Genomic DNA, 13,645 nt, shown 5'->3' on the forward strand with positions numbered 1-13,645 from the left:
AAGCAGGCATCCCAACTCGCCATTGGCCGTCCATTCATAGCAAATTGTCGAGGTGCTTGACCTCTCTGGTCCCCTCTCTGGTTCCCTCTGCCACGGCCTCCTCGCCCACCACGACCACGTCCTCTTATTTGGTTCTGGTTCTGGCTCTGGCTCTGATTCTGGAACATGGTGATAGTAGCCATTTGCAAGTCCTGTTCTCGTTTATCCATTTTTGCCTTTCTCGCCTCTTTCAAGCGTTTTTCTGCGTGATTAGCATGAGCCACAATCACGTTCAGCTTCGCACTGTCCCATGTGACACAAATGTCCTTAACTTTTTCGGAGATTTCTGCATCCATTCCATTCAGGAAACAGTTTCTCAAATGGGCCTCCCACACAGTAACCTCTGGTAGATTAATATCAGCTGGTACCTCTATTCCTGAGTGAGCATTATGTAGCTCTGTTAAACGTATCAGATACTCATGACAAAGTTCTCCATCTTTCTGTCTACATCCGTTGATTTTTGTCATGTCCAATCTCAAAGGAAAAGCATCACGAACTCGATCGCACACACCAGCTATCGCTACCCGGTATGCGTTATTGTCATTATGGTCCCAATTTGGATTCGAAAGTTTCAAGTCATCAACCGGCCATCCAGCATTAATCCGAGAAAACTGTGGCCCAATCTTTGTCATTAAAAGACGTCTCAACTCGTGAGTAGTTGGTTTAAAGTCTCTGCAGAAGGTTACCAATTCAGCCCACATTCTATTGCCGCCCACTTCTCCGGGCAGCGGCAAATGAACCATTGCTTCTTTGATCTCAGACAAAGTCCATGGCCTTTGAACGAGCACAGTTCCTCCGTTCGCTCCGGGCGCTTCTACCATAGCTAACAGGAAATCCGGAGATTCAACATTCCCTACAAAAGCACGCTGGTACTTTTTCCCAGATCTCGTGTGATAGGGAGACTGTCTACCATCTTCTTCCGGTCCCTCTAAGTAACGTTCCGGTAGGGAAGGATAAAGTGGTTGATATTCTGGTGGTGGGCTAATCGTAGGTGTGCTACCTGCAGCCGCATCTCGCATCTCTGGAATCAGCGCTGGCGTTGCTAGCGGTTGTGGTTGGTATCGCTGCTGCAGTTGTTGCAGGGCCTGTAGATAATCGATCTGCTGCTGCAGATCGGGCTGTCCGCCCTGGACAACGGCGGCAGGATCACCCAATAAATCCTGGTCAGCTGGCTGTTGAGGCGGTGGCGGTGCTGGTACCGGGACTGGTCCTGGAGCTTGTGCTGCTTGTGCTGCTTGTGCTGGAGGTGCCGGAGGCGCCGGAGGTGCCGGAGGTGCTCGCAGTGGGCCAACCAGAAGATCTGAGTCGCAAACTTTGAAACATTGAGAAATAGGTGAATTTGTCCCTATCCTACTCTGTTCTCGTAATAAACCTTCCTGGTTCCATTCACCGAAAGCTTTCCAATCTGCCTGAAATCTATTTCGTATTAAATAACAATCTTTAGTTTCTTCCTCTTTCCGGGTAAGATTGAATTTCAATGTTCTAAGTTATTTAAGAGAAAAAGACCCTTCCTCTGGAAACCCACAATCATCTATCCAAACAGAAATTTGTGATAAACTGTTGCCATAATTTCGTTTCATGTAATTGATATTTGGACAGGATAAATCTATCCCCAGACCATCATTCTTGCTTGAACCACAACCCATGTTTTACCTCTTGAAAGAAACAAACAAAGTAAAATCAAATAATTATCCCCTTCTCTCTTTTTTTTTTTTTTCCAACAGTTATATTTACCAATAACACAACTTTTCAATGAAAATATACCCCTACTAATCGTAAATTACAAATAATCAAACAAAAGAAAAATAATTAAAATGTTATGTTTGTAATTTGTATGTAGCGTTTAATCTAACACATTAGTTATTCTCACTCCTTTTAACCTAAAAAAAAAACATATAAAACAAAAATGAACACGCGCGCGTTACTAACTTTGAAATTTCATAATTCAGGCCTTTCTTCACTTTTTCCCTTTTCTTTACTTTTTTTTTTTTTTTCTTAAACACTCAGCTGATTACCAATTTACTCTTTACCAATTTAATCTTTACCAATTTAATCTTTACCAATCCTCTGAAGTATACTTTTCTCTCGGGACTTAGAATCACGTTTAGGCCGTAAATAAATAAGAACTGTTATGACCACCAAAGCCAATACAATTTCTCAAACTATCACTAACCCAACATATTCTAATCCTAGGGTCTCAACAGACACATAACACGATATAACATGTGAATTTATCACCCTTTTGTGCGCTCGTCAGCACACTTTCCCTGCATGCTTTTTTACGACTTTCACGTAAAGGATAAGTTCTCCGGCCTTATCCGATTAATTTGTACGACTTGCACGTACAGGACAAAGTTCTCCTCCGGTCTCCGCCCTATTAATTTCGTACGACTTGCACGTACAGGACAAAGCTCTCCTCCGGTCTCCGCCCTATTACTAACTAAACCGAATTATTGACCATAGTCTAAACAAAACACATTTAGACAACTCAAATTACACAGAAGCCAAAAAAGAATATTTACCGGTTCTTTCAGGATCCCGCGTCCAATCAAGCACCCCCTCGAATCGGCCCCGCTTTCTCTGAAAATTTTGGATAGAGGTAAAGGCGGCTATGCCGGATTGATCAGATCACCTTTTCTAAGGGAGTCCTTGTCCGTGATACGCTGAGCAGACGAGGATCCCCTTACGGGCCACCAAGTGATATGGAAAAATTCTAGCGGCACTGTGTAGATTTGAATAGTCAAGAGATGGCGGTTACAATAAATGTATTTTGCTTGTACAAATCAAGATTTAACAAAGTACTTTGTGATCAGTCTAACGAAGGAGGTGCTAGCCACAGGTCGTTCGCCAGAGTGATCAAGAACAATCATAAACGCTACCTTATATAAACGTTAGATCAAATGGCATTCTATAAGGTCAATCCATAAATGTAACCAAGTCTATGATTGGCTAACTCAATTCAGTGACAGTTTGAAACAATACATCTCTGTACCATTTGTCCCACAATCCTTTGTGCGGGCCACTTCAAACAAGTATTTGATTAACCCCACCCAATGCAACAGGAAGGGTCAGAGCAGCAGATCACAATAACAATACAGTTGAATCCACATTGTCTCCAGACCAGCTGTCTCTTCCTCCCCAGGTGACAAGAACCCTCTCAGATCACCCAGACTTCCCGTCTCTTAGACTTCACGTCTCCTAGTTATAAAACTGCAAATGGCATCTCTACCAAATGGGTTGAATCGACTGTCACTGTATTAAGCTTCTTAACAAACTTTTAGACTTCCCTTAAAACACATTATAAAACACACATATTATAACTGTATTCCAAAATTTCCATGACAGTAGGCAAACTGCAGGGGGTCCAGTAGAGGGTCAGTGATGGATTTAAGGTGTGCCAGCACCAGGCGCTCGAAAGACTTCATTACCACAGAGGTCAGGGCGACGGGTCTGTAGTCATTATGTCCTGTTGGCCTTGGCTTTATGGGCACAGGGATGATGGTGGAGGACTTGAGACAGGCTGGCACATGGCATGTCTCAAGGGAGGTGTTAAAGATGTAGGTAAACACCGGAGACAGCTGGTCAGCGCAGTGCTTGAGGGTGGCTGGAGAGACAAAGTCCGGCCCAGCTGCTTTGCGGGGATTCTGCCTCTTGAAAAGTCTGTTAACTTCACCCTCCTGAATGGAGAGAGTCGTCACTGTAGAGGGGGGGGAGGTGGGAGGCCTCCTGGGTGGGAAGGGGTAGTTCAGGACTGTCCAATTGTCTTTCAAATCTGCAGTAGAACTCATTCAGGTCGTTGGCCAGGCGGGAGTCGTTAGTGGAGTGGGGGGCTCTGGGCTTGTAGTTGGTAATCTGCCTAAGCCCTCTCCAGACAGAAGCAGAGTCGTTTGCAGAGAATTGGTGTTTTAGTCTCTCTGAGTACAGTCGTTTAGCCTCCCTCACCGCCTTGCTAAACCTGTTCTTCGACTCCTTGAAACTGTCTTTGTCCCCACTCCTAAACGCGGCCTCTTTCTCTGACCTCAACCTTTTGAGTTTAGCTGTAAACCAGGGTTTGTCGTTGTTGTAGCTTACCCTGGTGCGTGTTGGTATACAGCAGTCCTCGCAGAAGCTGATGTATGATGTCACAGCCTCTGTGAGCTCATCCAGACTATTGGTAGCAGTCGTGAACATGTCCCAGTCAGTGCAGTCCAAGCACGCCCGCAGATCCTCCATAGCTTCACTGGTCCACTGTTTTGATGTCCTCACAGCAGGTTTACAGCGCTTTAGCTTCTGCCTGTATGCAGGAATCAGGTGGACCATGGCGTGGTCAGAGTGACCCAGTGCTGCTCGGGGGACCGCATGGTATGCTTTGCTGATTGTAGAGTAGCAGTGATCCAAGGTGTTTCCTTCTCTGGTAGGGCATTTGATGAATTGTCTATATTTTGGGAGTTCTTGAGTGAGATTGCCTTTGTTAAAGTCGCCTAGCACAATAACCAAGGAATCCGGATTTTCATGCTCCACACTCAGTATCTGGCTGGCGAGCACACGTTGAGCCTCGTTGACGCTAGCCTGCGGAGGCATGTAGACGCCAACCAGAATGAATGATGCAAACTCTCGTGGCGAGTAAAAAGATCTACAGTTAATAAAAAATGATTCCAGATCAGGAGAACAGTGCTGCAGAATCACTGTCACATCTTCACACCGCCACTGTTAATGTAAAAACAAATACCACCGCCTTTCGTTTTGCCAGAGAGCACAGGGTCACAATCCGCTCTCAGCAGTTTGAAACCTGCTAGCTGTAGCGCAGAGTCTGGGATCAGTTCACTCAGCCATGTCTCCGTAAAGCACAAAACGGAAGATGAATGAAAGTCTCTGTTTTTCCACACCAGTAGCTGAAGTTCATCCAGTTTGTTGCTCATTGAACGCAAGTTGGAGAGAAATATCCCCGGTAACGCTGTGCGTGCCCCACGCTGACGGAGTCGCACCAGAGCACCGGCTCGCTTGCCTCTCCTACGGCGCTTCGCTGCTAGGACAAAGCCGAGGGCGGCTTTGACTATAATTCCCACTAATTCTGCCGCTGGAAGCAGAAAAGTGGGAAATAAATCCACAGGAGTTGTAGTCCTGATGTTTAGAAGTACTTCTCTAGTTAGAGAACCACGGAAATCTTGGCAGAACACTGAATTAACAGACAAAACAAGACAAAAAAGAGCGCACCTAACGACCGAGGCAGCCATCATCGGCGCCATCTTGCAAGGATAGCCTTTATAATGGCTAGAGAAATACACGGATTATACAAATAGTTCGATTTAAAAAGACCAAAAAGGTTGAGAAGGACAGCCTTTAAGAGAAAAGTCGATTCCCCATTGATCTGTCACATCAGAATTTTTATTTGGGTTACGGAAGTCTTGAAATTTGAGTGAGAATGTCGCCCGGCAGACCGCATATTATGCGGCAGCTATGTCTTCACATCACAAAGTTCATAATTTTACAGTTTTACAGTCAATTATACACCTTAAAAGTCAAACAGGGCAGCTTTAAAGAGATATGGGAATTCTGCTTTTAGCCAGCTGGTCCGATTATTTTTGTGATTTGTGTAAAACTGGCAATCTGAGTGAGACTGTGTCCCCGTTACACTGTTTTGACGTTGTTAGCCTCAGTCAGACTCGGGTCGCTCACTGGCAGTGTGCACAATGTTGTATTTCACTCCATTCTCCACTATAAACGTCAGGGAGGACTGCCTTTTGTAGATACAAGCCTGCTGAAGATAGCCAGCATCTCGGATTTCCTTAACCAAGCCTGTTTCATTCATCATTTGCCTGAGAAAGCGACCTTCGTTAGCCAGACTAGTTTTGCCCGAGCCAGCCTAGTTTTGCCCGTTCACTCCATTCTACAGTAAAAACGTCAGGGAGGACTGCCTTTTGTAGATACGAGCCTGCTGAAGATAGCCAACATCTCGGATTTCTTTAACCGAGCATGTTTCATTCGTCATTTGCCTGAGAAAGTGACCTCCGTTAGCCAGGCTAGTTTTGCCCTATCACTTGGTCAGGCTATTTATAGGTATCGGCGGTCAAGTGACTTTTGTGCATGGACAAATGAAACGTAAATGTATTTGTCCAAAGGACAAGTGCCTCAAAAAGTTAATGTCAAGCTCTGAAATCCAGTGGCCAGAGATATATGATGACCTGATCCAAGTGTATACCTGGGAGAAGTCCCCCAGCTAACACAGTTACGTTGCCCTTACGTTGCCGCAACGTCACTCGATGACCAAACGTACGTTGCCGCAACGTCTTTGGCGACGTTGCGGGACCGTGCATCTGTGGGACGCCAGAACGTAACCGCAACGTAATCTTGTGACGTTGCCAGTCCGTAACCACGACGTCGTGGCAACGTTATTTTCCGACGTTGCCAGTCTGTAACCGCGACCTCCTAGCAACGTCATTTTCCGACGTTGCCAGTCTGTAACCGTGACCTCCTAGCAACGTTATTTTCCGACGTTGCCAGTCTGTAACCGCGACCTCCTAGCAACGTCATTTTCCGACATTGCCAGTCCGTAACCGCGACCTCCTAGCAACGTAATTTTGTGACGTTGCCAGTCCGTAACTGCAACGTTAACTAAGTAACCTATATTTCTCAATTCTACTGCTTATATTGGGGCGGTTCATATGCAGACCTCATTTGCCCAAAATGCTACTTGTTATTGTATAATAGGCTACATGGTAGCCAACTTTAGGAGGACTATGTTTGTGTGATGTGTAGCCTAACTCCAGCTAATCATAAACAAGGCAGCATTTCCATGTAACATTGTCATTTTATTTCAAACAAAGTGCCAAACAGTGAATTAAAATCTTCTGCCAGTCCCCGCTACAGGTCCTGTCTGTTGGCCCTGACAATGAAGCACAAAATAAGTTAGTGTTCTATCAACATAATTGCACGTGTAAAAAGGCGCTATACAAGTCATAAAAAAATCACATCTAAAATAATATACATCATCAAAAAAAGATGTGATTCTAGATTTTTGTCACATAGCAATGTGAAAGGTTGGATATGGAAGCTGCAATCATGATTCATTCACCTGGCTTGTTTTGAATGGGCTGCCGGGGTGTGTTTGAGTGTCTCCTCTATGAGGAGCTCCACAGCTTTCTCTCCCAGTCCCGTCTTCCACTTCATCACAGCGTCTGGAATTAGAAGTCATGAACTTATTGTCAGCACCAATGTGAACGTTGAACGCTGCGTATAAGCCATAGTTCATGGCATCTCCAAACACTTACCACTCTCTTTCGCAACTCCAGCACCTTAAGGCACTCCTCAAGGTCTTGGAGTTCAGCCTGTGTTTGGGCCACCTGTAGGTCCATCACTGGCACCTCTTCAGTGTGTCTGCCCTGTAGTCGCCTGAATAGGAGAGCCTCTCGCTGGTTCTCCTCCAATGTCTCCATCTTCCGGAGCATAACCTGTAATGTGTCTGTCATTAAAGACAAGTAAAACAAGTTTACAAGAGTTAGCATGATTGGCATACACTGTGGTTCTTCTAGATTAGCTGTAACAATGATGTAAATAACAAATGTTACCTTGAATGGTTGTATACAAAGCATATATTTTTTTGAGTGTCTTATATTTGCACTTGCCTGGCTGCCAGCTATTTTCCTGGGCCCCCAATTGGTTCACCTCCACCAGACCAGAGTTGACATCTAGGGGTATGGAATCTGGTGATGCAAAAGTTTTAAGTCATGCTTTTGCTTCAAAACATAGCCTTTAGGTTGCCATGGCTCATACAATTATTGTCACTGTTTTAAACGGTCATTCATTACTTTACCATCATTTCCCAGGGACACAGTGCTAGGCCGTGTGACGGTGGTAGGATAATCTGTACAGAAATGAAAATGGAATGTAGTTTATGTACATAGTTATAGCATATTGATATTAAAGGAGTAGCATTGCACATATGTGATCGTTCGAAAGCAGGGCCCCACATCGTAGCGTCGCACATGTGTGATTCTGAACATTCCAACCGACTGTTTTCCGATAGACAAAAACTATATGACAAACGCTATAGTAAGGCTTCAAAATTTAGAATTAGTAGGCTAACAAGTAACACTAGCAGGTGGTAGCATTGCTACGAGTATTATGCTAGGTTGCTAGGTAACGGAAGCTAATTAAAGCTACCTAGCTGCCGTTTTGGAAAAATAACTGGTGGAAGCGTCGGAAATATTTAGAACTCACGCATCTAAAGATTAAAACAAATAAACTTATCCAAAAACAGATGGCATGTACAAATTGGAAAAATGAGTGACATGATACTTTTATAGACGCCATTGCTGTGCATGCCATGGCCGACTGATTAAAACGTGATCAGCCACGCTAGCTCCACAGTCTTTGAAAATTCCGGGCTAAATAAACTATTCTGGGACAAGGTTTTTTAACAGTTCTGAACGTTTATTTTCACGGATTCTTTTGTGGGTGATTTGTGAGACGCTAAACTTTGATAACATGTAGGCCTATGCATTTTCAGTATTTCAACATAACTTTCTGGAGGGTTTAACCTCTACTGTACTGTAGCTAGCGAAATCCTAACGTAAACAATGTGAATCTGATAGCACATAAACAGGCTAAATGGCTTAAATTTCAAACATATACGTATTAGCATGCCCCATCCAATTTCTGAAAATATGTTTATATATTTAAATTATTTCTGTAAAGAAACTCACCTTTGAAGTAGCTAATTTCCAGTTGAAATCCAATGCGTACAAGACGGTGTTGAACCCCTGCAAAATCTCTTCTGAAACCCCAGTTTCAGCGATGCGTTGAAATGGGCATGCGCAAAGTTGTTGCTCAGGGGCAGACTGAGGGGCAGGTTTGCTAAGGAAGAATTGTATAATTCTGTGATGACTTGTCTTTGGAAATGAAACTCTTAAGAGTCGCTTACCTTTTGGTCACATTTAACAATTTTGTATCACAAAAATTATTGGAGCACAAATTTGCATTGTGTGTCATACAGCTTTGGTGTGCTATACAAATAATGTTTGCTTAATCATGTTACACATCACACATTGATTGCTTTTGTACATTTTTATAGTAAAGAATGAAAGACTAAATTATATTCCAAATTCAGTCTTTTATTTATTAAAGCTATGTTTCTGCATATGAGAAAATTGATGACCAATGACATGCTGGGGCTGAGCTGCACATGAATTATATGCATTGTCTACATTTATACGTGCTGGGTGCAACATTTAATATTGTGTGTGATTGAAATTCATGTAGACTATACATTGCAAAGGTGTCAGAACTGAGAGCAGTCCAGTGTGATCTCTCCATCTCTGAATAAACCACTATATTGCACTCGAGATCCGTTGTCCTGCGACCAAAGAGCGACTTAACCGCAACTTAACCCATGGTACCAAAATTAATGTATCCAGCCGACCAAGGTACAACGTCACGGCAACAAAAAATAACGTAACCAGCCGACCAAGGTACGATGTCGCGGCAACGTTGTCCACGGGTCTAAAAATAAGGTAACCAGCCGACCAAGGTACGACGTTGCGGCAACGTTGTCCATGGGACCAAAAAATTACGTAACCAGCCGACCAAGGTACGACGTCGCGGCAACGTTGCCCACGGGTCTAAAAATAACGTAACCAGCCGACCAAGGTACAACGCCGCGGCAACGTTGTCCATGGGACCAAAAAATAACGTAACCAGCCGACCAAGGTACGACGTCGCGGCAACGTTGCCCACGGGTCTAAAAATAACGTAACCAGCCGACCAAGGTACAACGTCGCGGCAACGTTGTCCAGGGGACCAAAAAATAACGTAACCAGCCGACCAAGGTACGACGTCGCGGCAACGTTGTCCACGGGTCTAAAAGTAACGTAACCAGCCGACCAAGGTACGACGTTGTGGCAACGTTGTCCATGGGACCAACTGGCAACATTCCCTTTATAACGTTGCTACGACGTTGCCACAACGTTGCCAGAAGGTAAAGTCGCGGGTTACCAACTGAGCACTTACTGGCAACATGGGCCGCAACGTCATGTGTTAGCTTTGCAGCCGACATGCGCAGTTGAGCATGCTTGACAGTGGTGTGACGTAGGGTGATAATTGGTCTATATTAGCTATATTACTATCAAAATGATAAGTAGGCTACAAATGCATAATGAGCATTCATGCAATCGCACTTTTTCTCTCACTCCCAACTGGGTACTCGGCTGCAAATGTAGCATGCCTTCCCTGGAAATGTCTTTCCACGTTACTCTTTTTGTTATTTGACAACTTCTCATTACAAAGCAAACATGCAGGCAATCCTTCCGCATTGGCAATGAAAGCAAATGATTCGGTCCAAACACGGTTGAATCCTCTGTTCTCCTCAGCTATCTTTCTCTTTTTCCCTTTGGGATCCATGGCCCATGACACACCCGCCGGTTTGTTTGCAACAGCCACCTGTCTGGCACTATGCCGAGCTGAAAGAAACGTGTGTCGTAGGCTATGACGTAAATCTTCGTTGACAGAAATGTTGAAATAAAATATTTATTATACACATACACATTTTGCTGTAAAAATGTGTATAATAAATATTTTTTTAACATTTCTGTTTTAATAATTAAAACAAAACATATGTTCACACCATCTTTTTCCATTTTCATATTTTTGAAAAAGCTCCAGGGAGCCACTAGGGCGGCGCTAAAGAGCCGCATGCGGCTCTAGAGCCGCGGGTTGCCGACCCCTGCCATAGACACTACCCGAATGTAGGCAACTAATCACGTATTTGGGGTTGTTTCGAGGCAATAGCCGTATTTACCACAACATCACAGTTCCTTCTGACACCACATATTAAAAATTAATACTAAGAACGTTTCTGCTAACCCAGACAATACGATCAAAATACGCGTAATCCTTTGAAACACTTTTGAAACATGGGTCTATTAATTTCCTATGCGATTTCATGTATGGCTGAGTGTTTCTTCGCTATATCACAACATCAGGAGTATACGCACTTTGAAGTCACGTTTGAGAGAAGCAGGGTTGTACAGAAGGAAAAACTATTCACAACTGGATGAGGTGAGATGTGCCATCCTAACAGAGCTGCGTGGACCAGGGCAACTATTCGGCTATCGGACTGTGTGGCAAGTACTTTAGCAAAAACACAACCTACGTGTTAAACGACACACAGCGATGAGATTGCTGAAGCAACTAAATCCACAAGGAATGGATGCGAGAACACGCCGGAGGTTTGTGAGGCGTACGTATCACTCCATGGGTCCAACCTACATCTGGCATGTAGATGGATACGATAAGCTTCTCTCAAACGTGACTTCAAAGTGTGTATACTCATCCTGATGTTGTGATTGGTTGACTACATATGAACTATCACGTCATATGTATGCCCTGCATCAAAATAATTCTTTAAAATAGCAAAAGTATCTTCGGGAGTACTCAGTCCGTTTGTCCCATAAGGAGGGTCCGTCCTCTGCTAGATAGGCCCTACCTTTTCCGGTAGAAGTTAATGCTGTTGTGTTTTATGATTTGTTGAAATGTTTTCCTATTTGCCGTTGTGTTTTATGATTTGCTGTTGCGTTTTTCTATTTGCTGTTGTGATTTGCACTTCAGGGCCACCGTACTTCTGTTAGCTAGCAAGCATTTCATCCATAAAGGATAGGATACTCTTTGAAAGCAGCACTGCAAAGTAATTGTAGTTAATAACCTTCCAGCTATACCTACTGAAATAAACCATCCACTTAAAATATTGTCTTTTTCTTAGTTAGGTAGCCAGTATTTCATCAGTAAAATAGTCTTGGATTTTCTGTATCGCACTGACATAAATAATATTGTTTATATATCTATATATTTTCAGTTTGCGAGAGCTAGCTTAGTGCATCTCAAACAACATCAATCCGGAACTTATAAAAGGACACCTGCGAAATATGAACTTTGCAGAGTGCCCGGTTCTTGAGATACTCATTGGAAACTAAACCCATTCTAATGCGTACACAAATACACACACACACAGATTCCTGGCATTATTAGAGAGGTGGCAAGACAATGCCTCATCCAGTGCAGCAGAATGTGGTCAACTGGAAAATAAGGGGCATTGAAAGTCCAACAATGGCATTAGGAGATTAATTTGCTGCTTAGGAGACCATTGACCAATTTATTTGTGTCCACTCTAACTTCACTGTCCTGACCTCTTTCAGAGCTTCCTGAGTCGGAACATCTCAGTGTCGCAGAGGCCACATGGTTGGCTCTTAACGTGGTGTCCGGGGGCGGGAGCGCCACAAACTCTCAACCTATTGGAGTCACAAAAATTGCCAAGTCTGTCATCGCACCCCTAGCTGACCACAATATCTCTGTGTTCATGCTATCCACCTATCAGACAGACTTCATCCTGGTGAGTTCAAGACATACTTTATTGTATGTATAATTTCTTCACTCATATCCGCACCTTTCTGACCTCATATTACTGATGTTCAGTCACATTTAATTTGAAGCCATGTTTGAGGGGCAGTCATTCGATAACGTGAGTATCAGTAAATATCTGGCAAATGTTACTTTCAAACAAGTCAAGAAGGAGTTGATGCAATATAGCTGCACATATTGTAGGAATGGATTATTTGAAAACAGACATGCATCCCCATCACACTAGACATGAAAAGGCAACAACAGTGGCAATACTGTACCTCCCAGGGCCCCAATCTTGCTGTGGGCTGTGAGTCTTTTCATTTTGTGGAAGTTGCTTAATCACAACAGTCCATTCTCATTCCAGGCCCTTTTGGCCATAGGGAGTCTTTTTATTACTCCAGTAATAGGAAAAAACAACACACATGGTCTCCTTGACTAACAGGAGCTTGTTAATGGAAATGAAAAAGAAAAAAAAAATATGTAGAGATGTTGATAATCTGGCGGTAGTTATGTAAAGAGGATCAGGACGGGCTCAGCCTCTTGCTGAAATTCCCGGTAATGTTCACAGCCACTGGTCTCTCCTTGCCAGCTGCCCCCAGACACAGCCTAATAACTGGCAACATAATACATGAACAGGAAACAACCTGCATCGCTGTCACTTTCAACCTGATTTATTATCTATTTAATTTCTGCTATATTTTTATGTTTATTTATCATGTTGTTTTGCTTTGCTTGCTCCACGTTCCTTCTGTCTGTGTGTCTTTCCATCACACTGTATCTGATTGCATTGCTGAGGGTCTGAGACAGGCCAGTTGAGGGAGGCCTTTCTATCAATCATACTCATTTGCGTTATGTAAACAGTTGGTGCCCGCCCTAAAGGCACTCATCTTAGGCAGAGTTAACCCACCCATAGAGCTCGGAGTCTGACTTTTCTTGGGGAGACTTTCACGTTGACACAGGCAATTCAAGTCAAATACAGATATGGAGGGATCAAAATGGCCCCTGTGGGTAGAAAATCAGTCTCACATCCAAATAACTTCATCACCTAAAGATGACTTCTTTAGGTCAGGCTCTCAGAGGTTTTGGGGAATTACCACACTTTAGCTTTACAATAGAGTTACAATGAACTGAAGGCATGAAGATGGCTTATGAAATGTGATTGTTTTTTCTGAAATTGACGACACTCATCCTGATCATCACTTTGCCTTTGAGGTCATTGGCCAAAATGTGCATCAAA

The 13,645-nt window shown here is 43.6% G+C and overlaps 1 protein-coding gene across 2 annotated transcripts in view; it reads left to right on the top strand.

Moving 5' to 3' along the window:
• Positions 1–13,645, top strand: part of castor2 (cytosolic arginine sensor for mTORC1 subunit 2) — an 80,022-nt gene that overhangs the window by 28,075 nt on the left and 38,302 nt on the right. For both annotated transcript variants that reach the window (XM_062485092.1, XM_062485093.1), the window contains exon 3: positions 12,204–12,397. In XM_062485092.1, the coding sequence (XP_062341076.1) occupies positions 12,204–12,397 (194 nt within the window). The remainder of the gene's footprint in view (positions 1–12,203; positions 12,398–13,645) is intronic.

Source organism: Osmerus eperlanus, chromosome 19 (assembly GCF_963692335.1).
Source record: "Osmerus eperlanus chromosome 19, fOsmEpe2.1, whole genome shotgun sequence".
Taxonomy (NCBI): domain Eukaryota; kingdom Metazoa; phylum Chordata; class Actinopteri; order Osmeriformes; family Osmeridae; genus Osmerus; species Osmerus eperlanus.